Source organism: Muscardinus avellanarius (genome assembly GCF_963383645.1).
Source record: "Muscardinus avellanarius genome assembly, chromosome: 15".
Classification (NCBI taxonomy): domain Eukaryota; kingdom Metazoa; phylum Chordata; class Mammalia; order Rodentia; family Gliridae; genus Muscardinus; species Muscardinus avellanarius.
Genome location: NC_137801.1, coordinates 18358119 through 18379352, shown reverse-complemented (window position 1 = coordinate 18379352; position 21234 = coordinate 18358119). Strand labels below are relative to the sequence as shown.

At 51.7% G+C, this 21234-nt stretch overlaps 1 protein-coding gene across 1 annotated transcript in view; it reads right to left on the bottom strand.

The window, feature by feature from the left end:
• Window positions 1–20034, bottom strand: part of KLHL29 (kelch like family member 29) — a gene marked incomplete at both ends in the record, with an annotated part of 137798 nt that extends 117764 nt beyond the window's left edge. Inside the window, one exon of the mRNA XM_080711918.1 lies at window positions 19750–20034. Coding sequence (XP_080568044.1) covers window positions 19750–20034 — 285 coding nt within the window. The remainder of the gene's footprint in view (window positions 1–19749) is intronic.
• Window positions 20035–21234: the final 1200 nt, after the last annotated feature.

Genomic DNA, 21234 nt, shown 5'->3' with positions numbered 1-21234 from the left:
TAAAATGCCCCTGGGTTCTATTCCCAGTGCTTCTCCCCATCCCAAGAATGTTCCTCATGCCAGACACAGTGGTGCATGCCTTTAATCCCCGTGCTTGGGAGGCTGAGGCAGAATTGCAGGTTTGAGGATAGCCTCGGCAACTTAGTGAGGCCCTCAGCAACTTAGTGAGACCCTGTTTCAAAATAAAATAAATCTGAGGATGTAGCTCAGAGTGTGGAACGCTCCTGGGTTCAATCTCCAGTATCACAACAAACAAACAAACAAACAAACAAGCAAACAAACAAACTCCTTCTAGGGAACTAGCCAGAGGAGGACATTGTGCTCCTTGTCCTTGTTCAGCCTCATAAGAGACCCACTGTGTGCTCACTTTGAGTGCAGGGCATGTGGATGGTCTCGCCCCACCCTCAGCCTGCACCTCTCGGCGGCCGCCAGACTAGGAGAGGACGCACCGGCCCCTGGTTCCCGGGCAATGCTGCCCGGGAGGGGAGAGACACGTGGCGGGAGGAGTGGGGTCACTTCTGGCTCCATCACCCCCTGAACATTGTCCACCTGAGTCCATACGTCACAGGAGGCCGCGTAGAGGGAAATGTGAAGTGTTCCAAGTTACCATGGCAGGTCAGCTGCTCGAGAATTAAACTCCCACCAGCCAGGCGGGCCTGGAGGGGCACTTTTGGATACATTAGTATAAACAACAAACGTCCACAAACTGGGTGGTTTAAAGGAGAGAAAGCTATTCTCTCATAGTTCTGGGGACCAGAAGTCTAAAATGAAGGCCTTGGCCGGTGGCGCTCCCTCCAAAGGCTCCAGGGGAGAGAGTCCTTCCTGCCTCTGCAGCCACTGGGGGTATCAGGCACTCCTTGGCTCGTGGCAGCATCGCCCCGTCTCTGCTTCGGCCTTCTGTGTGTCACAGCGCCCTCTTCCTTCTCTTCTAACCACAGTCTTCGGATGTAAGTCCCACCTAATCCAGGATGCTCTCATCTTGAGATCCTTACCTTACCTACATCGGCCAAAACCCTGTCTCCAAGCAAGGTCACATTTGGACGTCTCAGGTGGATGTATGTTGGGGGCATTACTGACTCTGCTACCCGGAGAGCACCTTGAAAGTAGAGCCCTGCCTTCTCATTGATTGGACTATTTTAAAGAAGAGACAGGCTCCTTCCTTTGGAAGTTGGCGCATCCTAAAATATAGCTTGAATCCCTACCCAGGTGCCATGGTTGGGGGGCAGGATGGAGCCCAGAGTCTAGACCACCAATTGTCTTCAGTCTTCAAACCTGGCAGCTGGCATATGGAGAGGTTCCCCACGAGGCTGGAAATCCCAGCCCGATCCTCCGAGACCCCCTTGTCCTCCAACACCATCACCCTGAGCTGTCGGCACCCGGGGCCTGCTCACCCCTACCCCATTCCTGGCTCAGCGCTGGCACTTAGAAATGTTAAATAACAATAATAATAATAACACATTGGAGTGTGACGCTTTAATAGGCAATCTGTCATTTTTCTACTTTATTTCTGAGATTTTAAGAACGGTGCCCTTCCTGCACAAAACATCAGGGTGCATTTATATTAAAAAATGAAACTAATTAAAATGTTTGAAAACCATAAACCACCTCACCATAAAACAGCAGCAGCCCTGTTTTTCTAGTCTAAAAAGATTTTTCTTCCTTGTTTTTGTGGCCCGCCCTGATGAGCAAGCTCCTGGAGTCGGGAGGAGGGAGGCTGGAGGAAGCCGGGCTGCCCCTGGGCAAGGCTCCGCACCGCGGTGTGGTACCAGAGGGCAGCCCAGCCCAGGCAGCAGCCAGAGGGCTGGACTCTGCTGGAGGAGAAGCTGCCCTAAAGGCGATCAGAACTCCATCTACTTAATGAGTTTCTCAAAGGCAGAGCTCAGAAGGTGAACGTTGATACTCAGAAAGGGCTCTGAGATCCCAGCGGCACCGGAGGCGACTGTAGTCACTGCCAACAAACGGGCTCACCCTTCCTCACCAACAGGGTCACTCTCCAACGGGAAAGTGGCCTTCCCAGAAAAGCAACCCAAAGCCAGGGCAGCGGGGTGGGGGGGCCTCTGATGGACAGCAGCAAAACACGCATATCGGTTGAGTAAGTAAACAAAAGAGAACCCCATCACTGCACAGGCTGGCGGAGAGACGGCGGCGTGGGCAGGGTGGCGGGGGCTAGAAGGGAGGCCTGACCCGGTGCCCTAAAGGCCAGGGTGGACCAGGCTGCGCCGTGACGCAGGAGGCCTCTGGAGAAACCAGTGAGACCTCATCGTTCAAATGCCGGCCTTCTATTTTCTCAGATCTGAGTCCATTTCTCACAGAACTGTATCCTTAAGACGTAACGTGTATTTCAAACACTGTCGCCACCATCACCAGCATTCTGTGGGCTCTCATTGTTTTCCCAAAAATTCTGCTGCGTGTGTGTGTGTGTGTGTGTGTGTGTGTGTGTGTTTTAACCTGGAATTTCCTTAACTCAGATATAACTTTTGTGAGGCAGTATGATTGCTATTATTTCTTCACAGGTAAGAAAAATGAGGCCACGGAATATCAAGCAAATTAGCAATGCTACAAGCCGGAGGCTTGTTCTTTCTTTTTTTTTTTTTTTTGTGGTACTGGGGATGGGACCCAGCAGCATTCGACCTCCGAGCTACATCCCCAGCCCTGTTTTTTATTCTTTACTTTGAAACAGGGTCTCAATGATTGCAAAGGGCTCCATTAAGTAGTAGCTGAGGCCGTCTATGAACCGCGATCCTCCAGTCTCAGCCTCCCAAAGGCTGGGATTACAAGCATGCGAGGCCTGTTCTTAAGGCCCACATTCCTTGAAGTTTACTCTCTGCCTTGCCCAGTGGGGTGCAGGGCTGGGGGTTGACATTTCATCTTTTTGGGTTGAGGGAGTGGACAGAGGGGAGGCAGGAAGCCCAGCAGGGAGCTGTCTCTGTCCGCTAGGTGAGATACAGCAAGGTCCTGGTCCGTGACAGTCCAGCGGACATGGAGGTGTCCTCCCCGAGGTGGGCCTCTGATGGCTGATGGGCAGCGAGGACGATGGCGAGGAGAGGGAGGAGTCAAGGTGGCCGGGCACCTGGGGCTGCACAGCTGGGTGGATGTGGACCTGGAGCCTGAGCCAGTGAGCAGGGAGGGGCAAGTTCAGGGCTGAGGCTACAGAGCTTGGTTCTGGGCATTTTACACTGGAGGCGCCTGGCAGATGTGAAGAAAAGCCATTCAGGGATAAGAATTGGGAGCTAGGGGCCTGGGCTTTGAAGGAATTGAGTCTGATTTTGAGTCTGACTTCGGATCCCATTTTCTGCCCCTTACGAGCTAGAGAGCCGAAGAAGTTCCTCCAGCTTTCCGAGACTCAGTTTCCTCATCTGCAAACACAGGCCCTTGTAGACTTGCCACAGGGGTTTGTTGTAAAAACTCAGGCGAAATGTGCAAAGCTCTGGGCACAGCACCTGGCCCTCCGCAAAGGGTTTGCAAAACAAAACGAGAAACGAACAATAACAACAAAAACACAAGTGTAACCACAACCACCAGCGAACAGAATGTGGGTCGGAGCCCGGGACCATCCAGGGCATGGCTTCTGGATTTGAGATGGCGAGAAGAGTAGATTTCTCATTTCATGGCAGCACAGCTCTGCAAAATGCCTACCTGGGTATTCCTCTGCTCAGTGAGGTGCTACGTGCATTTCAATATAGATTTAATTTGTTTGTAGACAATTCGACTACTCTTCCTGCGATGCCACGCGAAGAACCAGAGGCAGACACGGAGCTGCTCTGAAATGAGAACAGGCCGCCGTGGAAAAGCGGAATATGATTTTCAAAAGTGCACAGCTATTTTTTTATTTATTTTTTTTTAGTGAAGCAAGTGGATTTCCATGACTACACCTTCTACCCACAATTCAATTTGATAATTCAACACACATTTACCGAACACATAACCGGCGAGCGTGAGGGGCTAGCAATTTAAAACCCAAGAAGACAAGGTCTTTTGTCTCAAGGATCCACATTGGAGAGGGACACGGACAAGTGGAAGGGGAGAAGGCCACACAAGGAAGGGCACGGCAGCAACGAAAACAGATCACGCTTACAAAGCGCATCCTACACGTCAGATGCGGCGGCGAATGCTCTGTTTATTAATTCATTTAATCTCCCCCACAACTCAACGAAACTCACAGCATTATAATCCCGTTTTAGAGAACAGGAAACTGAGGCTCTGAGAGGGTAAGTAACTGGCTGAAGATCACAGAGCTAGGAAGTCGAAGAGTCGGGATTCAAACCTGCGTCTTCCGGCGAGTCTGGGCTTCTAGTCCCATCACTTTACTGGCTAAGAGATGTGTTTAGTGCTGTTATATCTGGCGTGCAACTGGGATTGATTACTGTGGCTGGCTAACCAACTGCTCATTTCACCCTGATGGAGTCGAGATACCTCTTACCCCTGACTGCATTTCCGATGGCAGCAGCCTCTTCCTGTCACTTTTACGAATGCCCTGGGACAGAAGTGAGATGGAAATCCTGGAGCAGACACGCCCAAATGACAAGGGGGACTCACACCAGTTACCAAGGGCTTCAGAACAGCCCCTGAAGTTGGCAGTGCTCAGGAGCACTTCTTCAGCCCCCTGGCCCGAGCTCTTAGATGAGCAGGGCCGGATGCAGGGCGGGGGGGATTCTGAAGTTGAAGCTATAGCTAGGAGGAGGTTCACCCGCTCTGCCCACACCTGCAGGATGGGCATGCTGCGTCCTCTCCTACTCTCCCTCTAGCTTTCCCTTGGGGGTAGCCAACTCTTTGCTCTACGCCAAGTTCTTGAATTTGTAACAAAAGCCAGAACCCAGCTCCAGCCAGGTAGCTCTGTGTATCTTTAACGGGGGACCACGTGGTGACCCCAGGGTCTGCCCTCAAGGGGAGGGAGCCACGGGGCATCCTTTGAAGCACCTGTCTACCTTCACATCTGCCCGGAGCCTGGAGGATCTGAGCTGGGGGGTGGCAAAGCCCTGCAGGACAGGGACAGAGCTGCAGGTGCTTGGCCCTGGTGCTCAAGTCTTGGCCACCAAAGAGACCGGAGGTGAGTGTGTGCAGTGGAGGGACGTGTCACCAGCTCACCTGGGCTCCCACCGTGAAGCCAAAGTTCCAGGAGTGGGAGGTCAGGGCTTGGGGAGGTTTTACCAGGAAAGCACGCAGTGCAGACTCGGACGTGCAGTTACTCATCTGTGCTGGGAGGAAGCGTAACGCTCATTTTACGGAGCTTCCAGACCCGCCAGGTGTGGACCTTCCCCGTGGCCATGTCAAATCAACGGGACCCATCAGCCTGGTGAGCGAACTGCTGGGCTCTCAAGAAATGGATAATCCCAAAGCCCGAGCTCCGGCTTCTTCCTCAATTATTTACAAGGAACACGATGTGGTACGAGAGAATCTAATTCATAACGCCGTTTTAATGCCTTTCTAACACAATCCTCACAATATTCCCTTCTAATCTCAGTGGATGACAAGTTGCCACTATTGAATTCCCATTAATATGAATTATTGGTAAAATATATTTTGCCCAATATCATCTCCTCAGCCTAATATGGCGAGGGAATAAAAATCACGCCCTCAGCATCTTTCTGACGGAAGAGGCCGCGGTGGCCCAGGGAGCCTGTCCTTCTGCCGGTCGCCCCTGGCTGGGGTCGAGGCTCCTGCGCTGGGCAGCGGTCAGGATTCTAGAGCCACGGACCGGGTGTCTTCCTTCCTCTGTTGTTTTCTTCTCAGAATCACACTCAACTGCTTTCGGAGTGGAAAGCAGAGGTGATTTCCACCCCGAGGGAGGCAGACCTGCGCCTCCCTGTTTCTAGCAATATCTGGAGGACATCCCAAGCCCACGTGCACAGCCAGATGGCCCCTTGTTGGCCGTGCAGAGGGACTGGGTTATCAGGCAAAAATACAGAAAACCGCAGCCAGCCCGTGGTGACAATGGCCGGGATGTGAATTGCTGGCAGCGAGCTCGCAGGTACAGCTGGGGTCTTGGCTGGCCCGCAGTTCTCACCTGCTTGCTAGGAAGGTGCTGAGACTCGGGGTTACTGTGTTCCTGGGAGGCTAGGAGGAGGTTCACCCGCTCTGCCCAGACCTGCAGGATGGGCATGCTGCGTCCTCTCCTACTCTCTCTCTAGCTTTCCCTTGGGGGTAGCCAACTCTTTGCTCTACGCCAAGTTCTTGAATTTGTAACAAATTCAAGGGAGGCCCACAGTTAGGTGATCACAAATAGGGCCCCAGGTGCTTCAGCATCTACCGGAACCCTCCCCTTGCCCAGGGTCTCTGGCTGTCCTTGGCAGTGGCCTTGTGCCTGGGCAGCCCGGTGCCTGGTGCAGCTGCCGTGGTTGGAGAGGAAATGGGAGAACCACCGGCCTTTCTCTCCAGACCAGCAGACTGTAAGTCACATCAGGACTTCCTCAGCGACACTGACCCCACAATTACCCAGGACGCTCTCCTGGGGCTGGGCCATCTTCCCACATTCCCATCAGGCACTTGTACGTCGGCACGGAGTGCATCGTCTGGCTCCCGTCACTGTGATCAGTGCTGCCATGCCTCTTAGTAGAGGACGTCTCCTGATGCATCAACTCTCCCTAAATTTACACAGATATTACTCCTCTCTTTTACTAGCATGTGATACTTATTTTGAAATGTATTTTCAATTTTTATTTTTCTTGAATAAGTTCATCTATTTTCTATCTATCTATCTATCTATCTATCATCTTTCTATTATTTATCATCTATTTATCTAGTGGGATTGAAGATTGAATACAGGGACATTCTACTTCTGTGCCATACCCCCAGCCCGCCTTTCTTTCTCTCTTTCTTTCTTTCTTTCTTTCTTTCTTTCTTTCTTTCTTTCTTTCTTTCTTTCTTTCTTTCTTTTCTTCTTTCTTTATTATTTGTGGGCTGGGGATTGAATCCAGGGATATTCTACCTCAGAGCTACACCTGCAGCCTGATTTTTTATTCTTTACTTTGAAACAGGGTCTCACTAAATTGCAGAGGACCTCACTAAGTGGCTAAGGCTGGCCGCGAACCCAGATCCTCCTGTCTCACCTCCCAAGTATGGGGATTACAAGTGTGTGCCACCATGACTAGATTTTCTCTTTTTCAGTACTGGGTATGGAACCCAGGGGCATTCTACCTCTGAGCTACACCCCCAGTCCTATTTTTTATGCTTTATTTTGAAACAGGGTCTCACTGAGTTGCAGAGGGCCTCACTAAGTAGCTGAGGCTGTCTGTAAACCATGATCCTTGGGTCTCAGCCTCCCAAATGCTGGGATTACAAGCGTGGGTCACCATGCCCAGCTTTTTGTTTTGTTTTTGAAATAGGGTTTTGCAAGGTTGCTGAGGGTCTTACTAAGTTGCTGAGGCCATCCGAGAACCCGAGCTCCTTCTGTCTCAGCCTCCCATGTGCTGGGATTACAGATGTGCCCTACCATGCCTAGCAATTTTTAGTTTTTCTATTGTGGTAAATACATACAGCATGTGTATTCGCCATTCTCCTCTCCTCTCCTCTCCTCTCCTCTCCTCTCCTCTCCTCTCCTCTCCTCTCCTCTCCTCTCCTCTCCTCTCCTCTTCTCTTCTCTCTCTCTCTCTCTCTCTCTCTCTCTCTCTCTCTCTCTCTCTCTCCCTCTCTCTCTCTCTCTCAACATACAAATAGATCAGATTTACTGTATCAGGAAACCATCAGTAGTACTATTTCCAAAGCTGGTTCATCACCCTAAACAAAAAGTCTACCCATTAAGCAATAAATTCTTATTCCCAACTCAGATAATCTCTGGACTCTATCATGTCTCTAGGAATTAGGGCATTTATGTTTATAAAGTACATTTGCCTGAAGTTTCAGTCATACCTCACAATAGCCCAGCGAAATGGGCATTCCTCTATCCAGCTTAGAGGTCAGGAAAACAAGTTTCAGAGGGCTTGAGTGTTCTTCCTTGAGATCACTCAATGGATGGGCCTTGGGCTCCAACCTACTGATCCTTGTCAGGAGGGGGCTGGAGAGGGAAAAGCTGGAAACACAGGGACTTTTTCCTTCTTCCTGCTTCCCCCAAGTAGTGCTGAGTTCACAGGGAAGAGAGCTGTAAACCAGTGTGGCTCTGACCCTGACAGGTTCTGCTACATCCCGCCTCCTTGATTAGCTTTGAGCCCCTGAGAGAAAAGGAGCCGCCCCCTGGAGCTTGAGCACCTCTGAGGCCACCCCAGCCACACCTCTGCACAGTTGTGATTGTGTAGACTGCCCTTGGGATGGAGCCCAGCCAAATGGTTCAAAAGAGGCCAGGAAAGCAGGGCAACTGGCCCTGCACCACATCTTGCAGCAAAACGAGAGAGAGAGAGAGAGAGAGAGAGAGAGAGAGAGAGAGAGAGAGAGAGAGGAGAGGAGAGGAGAGGAGAGGAGAGGAGAGGAGAGGAGAGGAGAGGAGAGGAGAGGAGAGGAGAGGAGAGGAGAGGAGGAGAGGAGAGGGAAGAGAGAAGAGAGAGATGACCCCAAGCCTCAGCAGTCCCAGGCATCCTGCACCTGAGCAGTGTCTGTGCCACCCCATCTGCATTGCATGTTAAAGACAAAATGTCATCTAGTCAGGCAGAAATTGAAGAGATCTGCACCTGGGTACGTAGGAGGTATGGGGCTGGACCACACAATCCTACACCTCATTTTGGTCCTCATAGGCATGGTTGTTTCAAACTGCTGATGAGCAAAACTGCTTGTGCAGGAAGCCTCTGGCCGTATCTTTAGGTGGTGTCGCTGGCATAGAGGAAAGGGGGTTTTTGAACGCTCGTCCATCCAGGCACTCATTCAAAGCATTTTCCCGTGGTTATTCTGGGCTGGGTCTCTACAGAGCTATGTGGCCTGGTGCTGGAGCAAGACTGCCCAGCAGTGGATCCAGCCCCGCTGAGTGATCTTGGCCAAGATACTTCATCTCATCTTTCAAGTAAGGGGAATAATATGACGTCAGGGGGTTAGAATAAGGATTTAAGAAGCAAGTGCTGGCAAAGTTCTTAGAACAGTGTCTGGAACAAAGTAATTATCACATGAGTGCCTTAAAAAAAGTCAACTCATGCAAAAAAAAAAATCCTGCAGAGAATGACAGGCAAGTAGGAGAAAAATCTGGAGAAAATGCAAATATTTGAAGGAAAAGGTTGTGATGCTATGACTCCAAATGCTTTGGCAGAAGATGGGAAGGGGCACAGGACCTAAATAAAGCAACGACTTTGATGATGTAAAACCCATACTGCCAACCTCAACTCAGCCGTGAACGCGGGTCCCAACAGTGAGCCCAGGCCTTCATGATTCTCACCATGGACAGCGCAGAAACCGCTCACTGCTTGCAGTTTCTACCCCATGTTACCTTGGTTAGCAGATGGGTGAGGATGTGGTCAAGGCATCCATCCTCCCTAACCCAACAAGAGCCAACTGACCAAGTCCACATTCATTCGTCAGTAAGAAATTCGTTCATTCTGTCCTCAAATGGCTATAGGGAACCTCTACAAGCTGGGCATCCCTTCACACTTAAGGAGTTCTCTGCCCAGTAAGGAGACCAGTGAATAGCTGGGTAAATATCATATAATATTGTATCTATTATAGTAGGGCCATGAAAGTCTTATGGGAATAAGAGAAATAATGGCCCTTTAATTTTTTGGTGTGTGCATGATACTGGAGATTGAATCCGTGGGTATGCTACCTCTGAGCTATACCCTAGTCCTATTTTATTTTGAAACAGGGTCTTGCTAAGTTGCTGAGACTGGCCTCAGACCTGTGATCCTCTTGTCTCAGCCTCCCAAGTACTAGGATGACAGGCATGTATCACCACACCTACCGATTTCTACCCTAAACAAAAGCAACTGTAATATTGAGGTTGTCCGTTGTAATCTTTAGGCTGTCTGTTGTAGAAAACTCCTAAATGAGTAGGAGTTTTCTCTGGTCAGACAGGAGAAGGGATGGACATTCTAGAAAGAGCAAGTGGCCACTGAAAAGGCAGGCCCTGCATATGTTTGGGGCCTTGCAGTTTGGCTAGTGTAGGTGCTGGGTGCATCTCTCCAATGACCTCATAGTTTAGATAGCCAGTGTGCTGGGGGAATCTCCCTTGGATAAAAACAGACCAAGGACACACAGGAGGGAGGCGGCAGTAAGCTCGTCACTGGTGTTGGTGTTCAGGGAAGCCACAGACAGCAGAATCCTCGTGGGCAGCAGCGAGTGCTGGGATGAAGGACGGCGGGGCAGGGGACTCATGATGGCCACTGCAGCCGCTCTTGGCAGTTTGATAAGCCAGATAAGGCTGGGAGATGGAGGGGGTGTCCATGGGTATCGCTTGAGATCTGTCTGTGCAATGCAAGTGGTTTTTATTAACCCTCAAGATCCATTGGCCAGAACGGCTTTCCCTAAACCAATGACCGGTGAGGGCAATATGATCACCACACCTAGTTTAGAACCCTCATAATTCCGGCTGGGACTAGGGTGTGCTTTTCTTCAACATGGGAGGTGGCGGATACCTAAACAGAAGTGGGAGGATCTCATCCGGAGACCTTGAGCCTTCAGGAAAGGTCTAGGTGCCAACAGGAATGGTTCCCTAAGGCTTTACGGCAGCCAGCAGCCAGCAGCCAGTAGCCAGCAGCCAGTAGCCAGCAGCCGGCAGGTTAAGCCACAAGAGTGAGGCGCAGGTGACTGGCCTTCTGCTACCTGCATGTACATCTTATTTGGTCCGCAGCTCCCTTTCCCCGATGCAGGAAGGGTCAAGGATTCACCCACCTGCTCCAGGAAGCAGAGGAGGGGAAAGGAGGGAAGGCAGGGCTTTTCTTCCCATAGACGGACAGTCTCTGGGTGTGGATGGATGCCCTGCTCATAGGCTTTGCTGCATTCACAGGGCTCTTTACTAGAGAATAATGAAGTTTCTGGCCAATGGGTTCTAGAAAAGCAAACCCACAATGGATATTAACATGCCCCTGCTGGGCATGGTGGCTCACGCGTGTAATTCCAATACTTGGGAGGCTGAGACAAGAAGATCGTGGGTTCTAGGACAGCCTCAGCAAGTAGTGAGACTCTCATCAACCTAGAGAGATCCTGTTTCAAAATAAAGATAAAATAGGGCTGGGAGTGTAGCTTGGAGGGAGAATGCCCCTGATTATTTCAATCCTTAGTAACACACACACACACACACACACACACACACACAAACCCTACCACCAACACCAACACCAACACCAACACCAACACCAACAAAATATAAAACATGCCGCTACTAGTTTCAGGTGAAATTTTCCCAAACCTTCATTTATGGACAGGGAAGGGGAGTATAGAAACTGATTGATAATCTGCTAAATTATACCAGCTCCTTTCTGTGGGGAATTCTGTAATGTCTCCTAGTGTCATGTGATTTGGGAGGGCACAGGCCAGTTTGGTCAGCTATTCCAGGCGAATGATCGAAACAGGGGTGGATCCGTCTGGGTTTGGAAGGCATTTTGCTTGCTGAAGTTAAGCAGACTCTGTGGGGTAGACAGTAGAAGAATGATACTGAAGTACACGAATCTCTCTCTCTCTCTCTCTCTCTCTCTCTCTCTCTCTCTCTCTCTCTCTCTTTCTCTCTCTCTCTCTCTGTACTTATTTCCCAAGTTATTATTATTATTATTTTTTTGCAGGTCTGGGGGTGGAACCCAGGTCCATTCGGCCTCCGAGCTACACCCCCTGCCCTATTTTTTATTCTTTATTTTGAAACCGTGTCTCACTGAGTTGCAGAGAGCCCCACTAAGTAGCTGAGGCTGTCTGTGAACTGCGATCCTCTGGTCTCAGCCTCCCGAATGCTGGGATTGCAAGCGTGTGCCACCACGCCCGGCTTTCCAAGTTATTTTTAGCATTACAGAAAGTTTCCCCTAACAAATGGGTTCGGTTCTGAAAGTTCACTTATAATCTGACTGTTTAGATTTTGGAATATACTTTCCCTATAAGAAAACAACATTACAAATGGTCATGAGATTTCCAGGCTAGTTCTCCAAAGCCTATTTAACCCATAATGCAGCTAAAAAACTGTCCTTTTTACAATGGAAAAAAATTGTTTAATTGCAACACAAGTAATTAAATGAAACAGGGAAAACCATTACAACTGAATAAGAAATAGATTTATGTTGATCTTGAATGAGGTTGTTTGCAGAAAAACCTGATCTAATTTAAGAAGGTGCCCTTCTGAGAGCTTTTTGGGAACTGCACGGGATTTATCCTATCAGGGAGAGGGACGCATCAGACCATCAGAATTTGTAGCTACTGAACATATGCGTCACATCGCTGGCTCCCTCTCCTGATTCCAGGCTCCTAAGCCTGTCTTCTCATGGGAATTCACACAACCATGAGGATTTTCACAGGGGTCCAAGTCTACAAAGGTGGTCTCCTTGGGGGTGGGTTCTGACTTTAACTCTGTAGGACAGCATATCTCTTTGTGTATGTCCTGGGGTCAGGACAGTAGTGTCTCAGTCCCTCCAGGTCTGGGGCAGTCACAGGATCAAGTGCAGCCCTTTGGTTGCAGGGCCATGTCCTGGTGGACAGTGGATTTTGGAAGGTTAGTGCACTTTGGAGGTCCCAGGAGCCAGCTGGGAAGCCTGCTCCCTAGAACACAATCCCTGCCAGGTGTCTGGGAAACCTCCCTACACGGTGTCTTGTGTAGATGGGGTGTGTGTAACACAGGGGTGTTTAAGTCAGGACTGTCTCATGTTGATTCCCTACACCAGAGTGGGTAGCCAGAGTTTAATAGGGTGACTCTATCCTTTCTGCCTGGGCCATGTGAGCCTTGGTCAGAAGCTGGGGGTGGGGGGAGAATTGTGTCTAAATAAATGTGCTGGAAACACTGGGGCTCTACTCTATAAATGACCCTAATTTTTCCTATCCTTAGAGACCCACCCCTTTGCAATCTGGTTCTACAGCATCTCCTATCAAGAGGTGGGGTCTCTGTCCACTCCGTGAATCTGGCTTGGCTTAGCCACTTGCTTTGGTCAATGGGATTTTACCAAACAAGTCTCAAGCCAAGGTTAGAAAATCCCCCACCATTTTTATTTTTTTTATTTTTTTGGTGTGTGTGTAGTGTTGGGGATTGAACCTGGGAGTGTTTTATCTGAGCTACATTCAGTCTTATTTTTTATTTGGAAACAGGGTCTTTCTAATTTGATGAGAGTCTTGCTAAGTTGCTGAGACTGGTTTTGAACCTGTGATCCTCCTGTCTCAGCCTCCCAAGTACAAGGATTACAGGCACACGCCACCAGGCCTGGCTGACATTGTTCTCTTGGTGCCCCTGGAACCGTGGACCACCAGGTGAACGGGCTTGAGCTACCCAGATGCCACAGAAAGAACCGAGGCACCTGAGCCAACTGCCTGCCAACCACAGACGTGCAAGGGAGGCTATCCCTAATCATCAGGCCACTTGTTGGCCTTCAGCTCACCACAGACAGATGAGTAAGCCCAGCAGAGATCATCTGGGTCTATCCAGACCAGAATGGATCAGCCAATACTCTGAACTGTGATGACTGTAAACCACAAAATTTGGGCCCGATTGTTACACAGCAAAGCTAACTTATACACTCAGCTGGCCCCAGTTACCAATGTCTTCTGACATCTTTACTTTGCAATTCTTAGTTGCCTTTTATCCAGACTGTGACTTATCTCTTGCAAAGTGTGGCAAAATAAATAACTCTCTCCCCTCTCTTCTCCTCCCTTTTAATCAATAATTGAAGTCCCAGCTATTCAGGTTACCCGCCCCAAACCGTAGGCTTGGAAACGGGTGCTTTAGAAATGTGACATTTTCCAATGTTCGTACATACTCTGTGACTGACAGATGGGTTTTAAGTCAATGAAGATACGATCCAAAGTGTAACTGCAACTTCAAGTGCAGTGAAAAGCCAGGAGCTCAGTGCTAACACGCACAGGTCGCCTCTCAATGCTTTATTGGGGGCTGATAATTCATCACAAGGGAAATCACAAATACTTGTTCACGGAGCAAGCCACAGCTTTCTGGATAAAAATCACTTGTGGTCTGGAAATTTACTATGAAAGGGGTTTGAGTCATTCTCCCAACTGGGCTCACTCAGCAGCCTTTGATGTGAACGGTGATATACGGTGAATACGGGCGGAAGGGGTGTGTGTTCAAAAAGCGCCTTTATCCATTCATGAGCCCCAGAACCACAGGACAGAGGGGCTACCTCAGGCCTCACACCGATTCACAGGCTCCTCACGGAGGTCCCAGGTCACCTCCTGCAAGAGGCGCGCTCCCCGAGAGGCTGGGGTGCATGGGGAGGGCGTCTCTGTGACGATAACTCTCCACCCGACACCCCCAAGTGCTCACAAATGTCAGCCTCCCGGTGTTGGCTGCTCTGAGGACGGAGCCGGAGGGTGGCTGGGCCCCTTGCCTCTCTCTGGCCTCCGACACAGGCTGCACCGCTCTGCTTTCCAGACAGATTTATTTCCAAGGGCCCCCAGCTCTGAGGGACGACGGGAATGTTTCAGCCTGAGTGCTTCTGACCACGAAGAGAAAAAAGAAAAGAAAAAAAGAAAAAACAGCCCCACATACATCTCACAGGCATCTGCGAGGACTCTGCAGAGTCCCTGCTTTCAGGAACGAAGCTGCGTTTTATGAAGCCGTCCCTGTTTGGTTTCATCTGTCAAGCAGGGTTGCTGAGAACAATTTAAATTCCTGCCGCAGCTACTGCAGAGCACTGGTGCCTCGGCTCCACCCAGCAACAGGCCGGCCGCAGTTGCCTTCCCCTCTCAGCTGCACCTGCTCGCTGGGCCCTGACTCGGCAGCCCAGAGAGCCAGAGGAGGGCCCAGAACCAAAGGCGCTCCTGCTCCCCGCGCCGCCTCCAGCCGCCTCAGGAGGCCCCAGGGACTGCTCCGCGAGCCTTTCTTTGGCCTGCCTGCACAAAACCCTGCGGAGATGGTTTCCCCTAATGGTATAGATACCTAGATAGACTCAGTCTCTAGCCTAACTTTTTATTTATTTATTTACATATTTATTTATATATTTATTTGGGGGATTTATTTATTTACCGGGGGTTGAACCCTGGGGCATTCTATCTTGCAGCTACATCCCCAGCCCTCTTAAATTTTTTTTATTTTTTTGCTTTGAAACAAGGTCTAAGTTGCTAAGGGTCACACTAAGCTGCCAAGACTGGCCTCCAATTTGTGATCCTCCTATCTCAGCCTCCCAAGTACTTGGATTACAGGCATGGCCTGCCAAACCCAGCTTAGTTTAACTTTTTATTCATTTTTATTATTTTTTATTTATTGCGGAACTGGGGATTGAATCCAGGGGGAGTCTACTTCCGAGCTACACCCCCAGCACTATTTTTTATTCTTTATTTTGAATTGAATTGCAAAGGGCCTCACTAAGTAGCTGAGGCTGTCCTTGAATGCGATCCTCCTGTCTCAGCCTCCCGAATGCTGGGATTACACGTGTGCGCCACCACACTTGGCTCCTTTTGTTTTGTTTTGTTTTGAAACAGTGTCTTCCTAGGTTGATGAGAGTCTCCCTAGTTGAGGAGGCTGTCCTCGAACCTGCGATCCTCCTGTCTCAGCCTCCCAAATACTGAGATTGTAAGTGTGTGCCACCACACCCTGCACAACTGTGTCCACATAATCTTTGCTTAAAATTTCCTCTCCTAAGCCTGGCATGGTGGTACACACCTGTAACCCGAGTACCTGGGAGGCAGAAAAACAGGAGGATCGCAACTTTGTGACCTGAGCATGGAAACTTAGTGATGTTCTATTTCAAGATAAAAAAAATAAAATAAAAAGGGTTTAGGTATAAAAATCAAATAGTTTAGTACGTGTAGAATGCTCATAGGTTCAATCCCCAGTAACTCCTCGCCCATGCCTCCCCCCACTTCTCCTTCTATAGCAGGAGAGGAATGCACCCATTTCCTGGCCTGAAATTTGGAGTTTGCTGTCCCCTGGGTGGACTAGAGATGACAAAGTTGCCATAACAATGCTGCAGTCATGGTTACCATGGTGAACAGGCTGCCAGGCAGCCCGGGGTGGTGAGAGTTGGCCCAGGCTGGTTCTGATTCGAACTCCTTGGGTGGCCTTGGTAAGTAGGCAAGTTATATTTTCTCTGGGCCTCCCTATTCTGATCTGCAAAATTAGACCCTGGCCATGTGATGGCCTCAGCTCCTCGTGGGTTCCAGGAACTCATGTCCTGCAGGTTGGACAATGACGTATCCGAGTTGGGGCAAGGGAAACTGGGCAGTGCGCTCGACCCTCCTGGTGTCTCTGCAGCCCAGGAGTCCCTCCTTGTTCAGTGGCCTTTCATGAAACATGCAGGAAATCGTTAGGCCACAGACAGATGAAGAAAGAGAAAAATCAACTCAGGCCAGAGGGCAATCGTGACAGAAAGAACTGGGATTCCCTGGTTCACCAGCCTCTGGGAGCTCGGCCAGACTTCACCAGCCCAGCTCTGGAGCTGGGGCCCTCAGCCTTGGCTGTGCCCAGTGGCCCCTGGGTTGGGATAGAAGGTGGCAGCTCAGGGAGCCCGCAGACGCTGAAACCCCAGAGCAGGTGACGTTCAGACATTCAACCCGTTCCTTGCCCAGTCACTGACAGTGCCCTTGCCCCTGAGCCAGTTTCAAAACTCCTCCAAACAACCTTGGGTACTTTCCTCGAATTTCTAGAGGTGGCCGAGACCCAGGTGTGGCACGAGAGCGTCACCAAGGAAGCCGGGCCTGTGCCTTCGAGCAGTCTTAGCAGGCCCCGGGGCAGCGAGATCACACTGGCTGCCAGGAGCCTCTGCCCCTCGCCCCACTTCTGTGAGCGCGGGCTTTCAGGCCTGTGTACCTGCTGGGACTTCCATGGAGGAAAAGGCCTTACCCCTGGGAATAGCAATAATTGGTAATAGTAATAATAATAATAATAATTAACAATAGCTTCCTCTATTACCTGATTGATTACCAGGTGTGCTGAGCACTTCAGTTTGGGACCCATGAGCTGGGCGGCCCATCTTTTTCTCTCTTGTCCCTAGGTCACCTTGAATCCTAGCCTATTTTTTTTCTTTTCTTTCCTTTTTTTTTTTTTTTTTTTTTTTGGTACTGGAGGTAGAACCCAGGGGCTTCCTACCTCTGACCTACATCCCCAGCCCTATTTTTTATTCTTTATTTTGAAACAGAGTCTCACTGAGTTGCAAAGGGCCTCACTAAGTAGCTGAGGCTGTCCTTGAACCACAATCCTCCTGTTTCCGTCTCCCAAATGCTGGGCCCAGTGCCTGTTTCTCATCTGAAGACTGACCCCTCTCTCTTGGCGAGGTTAGAAATGAACACCCATCCTGTCTCGTCCCATGGGCCACACCTGGTGATAGAGGGGACCTCAGTACCAACGGAGAATTGCCACCCTCCAGTCCTGCTCTGTTCTGAGCACTGCACCAGTGTTTCCATTCACACAAGCCTCCAAACGACCCTAGCAGGAGGGGTCACCATCTGTTGTCGTACTGTAAGAAGCAAGGCTCAGAGAGGTTGGGCGACTTGTCCAGGGTCACTCAGCAAGCAAGCAAGTGACCCAGGCAATCTGTCCCCAGTAATTCCAGAAGGAGAGGCACCCTGTCATTGGATCACATCATTTCAGCCACAGACTCCTTAAACCCTTGACCTGTGAACTCTCTGAGGGTAAGAGCCAGCCTTCGACTGCTCAGTGAAGACCTGGCCGGTTGGCCGGGGGAACTGCCCACATCTCGGGCTGGGCCTGCCTGTCATTTGCTGTGGTCCTGGCATGAGGTTAGACATGAAGACCAGGGGACAGGCCTCTGGTTGGGCAGCAGCCAGGCCAGAGTGTCAGGAGGGCCCGCAGGCCACATCTAATAGCAGTGCCCAGGAGAGAAGCCACCGACGGCCCATGTCCTCTGCACACGCGATCCCCGCCAGCACCCTGAAGTTCCCGGGGCACGATCGCACCTAAACAGGGCCCTGCAGGTGGGAACCCGGCTGCAGTTACACAGGGGATGGAATGTAGCTCCTTGTCCTCACATGCCAGGGAGCTGGCTGTCCTCACAGGCCTGAACTTTCGCCCCCTCTTCCCCTCCTGGCCCCGTGGCCCTGTCTTTGCCAGGCTGTTGTTTTCTGTCTGAGTTTGCTTCCTCTCCTCCTCTGCAGCTGTGGTTTGGGGCTTGGCCATTCAGAGATGGTGAATATTGAGCCTCCCTGGAACAAACGAGGAGCAGAGAGCTGGCAGCACTGGCCTTGATCAGCAGAGACCAAACCCTTGTCCCCAGGAGCAGCCTGATGCTATCCGCAAGAGGCCCCATGCCCAGGGCACAGAAGCCTTCTAGTGTGCCTGCGGGGTCCAGCCTTCCCTCCTGCTTGGAGCCCACTCTCCACCTGGCCAACAGCTGGCCTTGCAGAGTGCCTGCCAGATGTGCTTGTGGGGCCGGCAGCTGGGTCCCCTGGGCAGAGGTCACCAATTTGGAGCAGGCTGGGGGCTTGGCACCGGGGGAGGAATGTGTTTCGCTGGCCTGGGGGCAGCGTGCCCAGATACTCCTCCATCTCCTCTCTGGTCCGACATTCCTTCCCTCCCCGCCTCAGTGGGGTGGTGTTTTCATAACAGGAAAATAAAATCAATAAGGCACTGCGGCAAGATGTCAGCGCGCCGCGAGCCGGCCTCCAATGGCTCCATTGTCTCGGCCTCTGCCGGTGCTGCGGCCAGCAGCACTCTCGGTTATTAATGGGAAGCCGGGCTGAAAGGGAGTTTTGAAAATCACAGAGAGACAAAGGCACAGCACACCTGGAGAGTGCCGCTCCACCCCGCAGCCACTGCACAATGGCGGGCCCGGGGCTTCCTGCCTTTCATTTATCCCGCAACTTTTATAAAAGCAGGAAAAGAAAAGACCAGACACACACACACACACACACACACACACACACACACACACACACTCACGCATGCACGCATGTGCACACACACACGCACACGCACACGCAGGCTTGCGAAGGCTGCTGGGAGGAGGCTGTGACTGGCTGGCGGAGGCGGAGGCTGCCCATGGAGCCCCTGCTCGGCCAAGGGACGAGTGGGACGAGGCGGGTGGTCCTGCCTTGGCCACCGGCTGTCCCTCCAGAGACCAGGCTGCCGAGGGGCCCGGAGCACAGGCTCGCAGCCAGGCAAGAGCTTCAGTGACATTCAGTCCCACACCCCGTCGAGTGCGCAGGCTAGCTAGCCTCTGCTGCCATTTCTGAGGCTGGGGCCGCTCTTTCAGAAAAGACAGAGCAGCCCGGAGCTCAGGCCCCTGTGGCCACGGGCGGCACTGGGTCCCTGGTTCTTGGAGAGGCTCTTAGGACTCCTGAGCCTCGGGATTCTCAGCGGCACGATAGGCCTGAGGCTCAGAGGAGACGGGGTGGGAGGGGAGTTGGCACAGCGGCATGCGGATGGTCTGCTCGTGACCCCGCGTGACTCTGACTGCTGGTCAGTGTCCGCTGGCAAACCCCAGCTGCGAATGCCCTGGGCACACTCGCTCGGCTCTGAGCTCCTGGCTGGGGAACCTGCATTGCCAGCTCAGAGTCCTGCTGCTAGCGTACTCACTAATAACATTGCATCGGTGAGGAGACAGACCACGAGCAGTTTCAGCATCTGTTGCCTCCCTATAATTAATCCTGGGTAGAGACCGCAAGGAAAATAAAGCCCATGGAAACCCCGAGACGCCATTACAGGTCACTCCAGGGAGGCCCCAAGTCTGGGGTCATGGACTCAGGAGGTCTGCGGTGAGCAGGGTCCCCCCTGGCCGTCTCACGCCCAGGCAGGACGCCTGGTCTTACCTTGGTGGTGACCGCGGAGGCAGAGCTGGCCACGAGGCTGGTGATGGGCTCGCTGCTGCCGGTGGTGCAGGGAGCCGGGGCCGTGGCGGGCGTGGGCAGCCGGGAGGGCACCACGGGCAGCGGCAGGAGGCCTGGCCGGGCGCTGAGGCTGCTGGCTGTGCCGCCGCCGGCCCCCGAGGTGACGCTGCAGATACTCGTGGTCCCATGGGTCCCGTTGACGCTCCACTCGCGCCGGTCCCAGCCCACCCGGTAATCTCTTTCGAAACGGCTGTGGTGCCGGGACATCTCGGTGGGCCGCGGCGGCTTCTCACAGGGAAACAGAGCCCGGACCTGCCAGTAGAGAGCAGAGAGGAGGGCGGATTAGACAAATGGCGGCCCTGCTCGGACACGGAGAGACAGCCACGACCGGCAGCGCCTATTCAGGCCCTACGCTGGGTTTAATAACGGGCTTTCAAACATTAGCTCATTTCAGAATCACAGCAAATCCAGAAAGCCTGGATCCTTCATCAGCCCCACTTCATGGGCAGGAAGAAATGATTTGTCCAAGAGCAGAAGGGGAGCAGGCAGGATTTGAACCCAGTCACCACTTAAAGTAATGCACTTTTGTTCTGCCAAGTCCCACCACCCTGGAAGACACAGATGTGCACATTTTAATGATGGCTGGGATTTTATTCCTGCCCGTTCCCGCTGCGGAAAAAAAAAAAAAGCTCTCGGGCCCCTCAGCCCATGCTTTCCTCTCCCACAGGTAATAGGACTCATGTGGGTAGGCTCTCCCCATAGTGGACAAAGCCTTTGACAAAAATATTATTTGCTCCGTAGAGTACCTGTGAGGTGACAGGCGCACACTGTCCCCTGTGGGGACAAGCGAACTCCCTGAGAATAAATGATGCCCTGAGGTCGGAGAACTGGGAAGTGGGAGACAGGCCAGTCCTGGCCTTTGGATCTTAGTACGCTGCCTCTGAACAGGTGTTAGCCTTCAGGAGGGGAGTCTCCTTCGTGACCACGATTCAATCACAGGCACCCGGGACCCGTGCACCCTGGCCTTGGTTCACCAGACCATGTCCCACGCGGCTTCCCGAGTATCTGAACAGAAGGCCCTTCGGCGTTGTCATGGAGACCCAGATACACCACATATTGGAAGAGCCCTCTGACTCACCCTGGCTGCATCTTGCTCAGCATTACCATGACTTGGCTGGCTCCTGCCCAGGCAGAGATCATTGCTACCCCAGTCAGGAAAGAGGAAAGTACACCCAGGAGGCTGTCTTGGTCACCAAGGGCACGAAGAGGCAGTGCCCGAGGAAAGAAGATGGGGTGATGCCAGGGCACAGGAGGGAGGCTTAGGGTGGAGGTCTGCCCTGAACATCTCACCTACAGCCTTGCTCACGGCTTAGGTACAAGCTGATTGTCTTTGAACCAGTTCCGTTTTCCAACCGCTTGCAGTGTAGGGTGCATTTGGGCTCCTGGAGATCAGGTCTCTTGACTCCT